The 3,667-nt window shown below is 30.4% G+C and overlaps 1 protein-coding gene across 1 annotated transcript in view; it reads right to left on the reverse strand.

Annotated features, from left to right (window-relative positions):
- The window catches only part of LOC105450293 (trypsin epsilon-like), an 8,141-nt gene extending 5,900 nt beyond the window's left edge, over positions 1–2,241 (reverse strand). The window contains exons 1-2 of the mRNA XM_011690078.1: positions 2,178–2,241; positions 1,768–1,873 (exon numbers count right to left, since the gene is read on the reverse strand). Of these exons, the coding sequence (XP_011688380.1) occupies positions 1,768–1,864 (97 nt within the window). The 5' untranslated portion in view covers positions 1,865–1,873; positions 2,178–2,241. The remainder of the gene's footprint in view (positions 1–1,767; positions 1,874–2,177) is intronic.
- Positions 2,242–3,667: the final 1,426 nt, after the last annotated feature.

Raw genomic sequence — 3,667 nt, forward strand, 5'->3', positions numbered from 1 at the left:
GGGGGGGGGTAATTGTTTTAACAATGCCACTACGCGATTGCCTAGCGCGGGGTGGAGATAATTGATTATTGCGCGCTAGGCAATCAATTACTCTCATCACGCGCCGCGCGCTTGGCGACCGCGATCCACAGTAGGTGGACGTATTTTGCCGCTCGTTCACATTTGGCGATCTTTATAAAATAATATATCGATAACTATTGCGAAGATCGCAAAATGGTAGAGGACTTTTCGATTCAATTTAACCCACTCTACCTGCCCATGAACGCTTTACCGGACACCCTGTATGTACTCTTTTCTTGCTGCACGTTTGCAGCGTTATGTCAAAAGTAAAACACTAATAGTGATCGTTAGTCTACTGTACCGTGTCTTTGACAGGTCTTCTTTAAAAAATGTTGATTGACAAGTTTTATTGGAAGTTGGCAAAACTTGAACAATAAAGGAAAATCGTGTGAATACTTCTGTACAATTAGTACAGCGATTCATTCACTGGTATGACGTATTGAGAAACATGATGAGAGAATTTAATATTAAAGGAAATAAAAGAGAGAGAAAGAGAGAGAAAAAGAGAAAAAGATATATACAATTTAAGAGAAGATAATTTAGTTAAAAGATAATAAGAATATTTATTAATATATGCTTACTTTTTGTTAATAAAAATAATTTTAAAAAAATCAATATTACGATACACTGTATTTTAACATTGTATATATTTTTTATCTGCAAACAGATTTTTAGCTGCAAAGAAATTTTGCGCTACACTATGATGTTTTTGTACAATCATCATAACAAAAATTCAACTATGAATTCGTATATTTGAAAGTACCATTTGTATAAACGAAGTGCAGGCAAACAGTGTTTTACTGTATACATACATATTTAATTGCTTAATTCACATGAATTAACATATAATATATACATATATATGTATCAGGGATGATCAAATAATACGATGAATGTTGAAATGAAAAGAAATTCATTTGATTAAAAGACAAATGCCAATTAGTATCCCCCCTTCAAAATACTCCCCCTCGCTTTTAATACACTTATCCTGTTCTTGTCACTTGCTAAAGCAGTATTGAAAATCCTCTTTTATAAGTGCCTTTAGTTGCGCTGTCGTGGCTGCCTGGATGTCTTGAATTGATTTAAAACGTTTACTTTTCATGATCATTTTGAATTTTTTTTTTTTTAGGAAAAGCCAGAAGTCGCACGTACGGTACCAAATCCGTGAATACGGTGGATGTGAACACACCGTAATGTTTTATTTAACAGAAATTGTATCAGAAGCGATGTGTGACACGGAGCGTTGTCATGAAGGATGAAACTATTTGCCCATTTCTCAAGTCTTTTTCTACGTACATTCTTTGTTTCTTAAACGCTCTAATAAGCCTTTATAATATTCAGAATTCACTGTAAACGTTTTAAATTAATTCAGGACATCGAGGAAGTCACGAATTTGCAGCGCAACTAAAGGCACTTGTGGATTTCTCTTCCAGTACTGCTTTAGCAAGTGACAAGAATGATCGTGATGGGATAAATGTATTAGAAGCGAAACGGAGTATTTTGAAGGGAACTAATTGTAATTTGTCTTTATATGTAATAGATTCCTTTTTATTTCAAAATTCACCGTATTTTTTTATCTTTATATGTATATACTATATTATTAAAACTAATGTATAAATACTGTACAGCGTACAATATTCAATTTCATTGTTTTCTGTGTAATAATTGAGTAATATGTATATATGTATAGATTTATTTAAGACTCACCTGTGGACATATCATTTCCCCCTGGATATGAAGCCACGAAGGAATTAACCATCATTATCATTACAGACAAAGACAGAATCAAAGCCGTAGAATGCATTTTCTCTGTCGATAATAAGTTTTAATGTGAAACATAAATAACATTTTAATATAAAGGCTAATATTATTTCATTATTATTATGTGTAAAGCGAACGTAAAAGGAATAAACAATTCTTATTGATATTTATACGTAAGAAAGAATCTTGTGACTTTTATAAGAATATAGAAATCGAATATATCGAATATAAAAAAGTTTATTTATAGTCATTTTTATTTAATTAAACATCCACATATATAGTTTTAAATTTATTTAAATTAATAATAAATAAATAATATCTAAGGTAAAATATATGCTAAACGAAAAATTACTTACTTTTTTATTAGCAAATACGTACTTGGCAATAACTCGAAAAGGACTGTGGAGTTGGAATTTATCAAGCGCTATTTATAAGAAACGTAGGATCTTATCAAGAGCTATTTATTAGTAACGTTGCGTGGGGATAATTTTAAATATAATTTGAGGAAATAGATAACGAACAAAAACTCTTTTTGAAAAAAGAAAAAATTTACGCAAAGTATATAAAAAATCGTACGTTACATCTTTTCTAAACCAAAAATATTATTTTAGCAAATAAAAATTATCCAAATATGAAATCATACAAGTTGCCAAGCATTTAATTAGCTATAAAGACAAAATATCTTTTTAATAAACCGTTTAACCATCCAAAAGTATAGGTGGCAAAAGTTTAATGCCATTGTCTTTCTAAATATTTTTAAGTTTGATAAAACAAGCTTAAAGTGACTAAAATGATCAATCATAGTGAAGCAAAAACTTGGCGTGTCTGGATTGCATTAATAATTTATATATAAATGTATTTAAAAAAAAAAGAAAAAGATTACGCCAAGTATATAAAAAAGTATCATACGTTACATCCTTCCTATATCAAAAATATTATTTTAACGAATAAAAATTGTCCAAAAACAAGTATGAGATCATACAAGTTGCCAAGTATTTGATTAGATATAGAAACAAAAATGTTTTTTTAATAAACCGTTTAACTATTCAAAAGTACATGCAGCAAAAGTTGAATGCCATTGTCTTTTCAAATATTTTTAAGTTTCACAAAACAGACTTAAAGTGACTAAAATGACCAATGGTCAAACGATTAATTATATCTGTTTTAACCTGCAACGCAATTTAGGTAATTTTTGACATTTTTTAATACAGTGATATTATATTACGTTATTTGTATGCCAATATTTATAATTATATATTGTACTATATATTTTATGGTACGAAAGAAAACCCACACGTGGAACAAATTTCGTATGTGTTTCGTCATATTGTAATTACTCGTTATCGTTCTTTGGACAATTGAGATTATTACCGGTAAACGCGTGGTGGGGGTAGCCGATTGTGCAAGAGTGACAGCCACGCAGCTTAGGATGTCTGCTTCACTTTAATGACGTCAATGAAGCAAACTTTAGTCAAATTATTTTGAATTTTTAAATTCAAACTACAGATTCATAATCAGCGACCTAAAAAATCCCCGAGAAGCGATTTTCATTTAGATTATTTTTAATTTTGCAATATCGGGCAGCCATATTGAATCCGCCATTTCGAATTTTGGAATTTAGATTACAGATTCGTAACCAGCGACCTAAAAAACAATAAAATACTGTCGGAACTATTTTTTAACATGAATATTAGGACAATGAAAACACCATAGTGTCAAACATTCTCAAAGGATAGGCACAACTTTGATCCCTAATATTTCGCAAACCAATCATATGCTCAACTCAAAAATTATATGCGATTATTGTCTCATCATGACTAATCATTTGAGATCGGAAGAGCACACG

Source organism: Wasmannia auropunctata, unplaced genomic scaffold, assembly GCF_000956235.1.
Source record: "Wasmannia auropunctata unplaced genomic scaffold, wasmannia.A_1.0 LD336064.1, whole genome shotgun sequence".
NCBI lineage: Eukaryota > Metazoa > Arthropoda > Insecta > Hymenoptera > Formicidae > Wasmannia > Wasmannia auropunctata.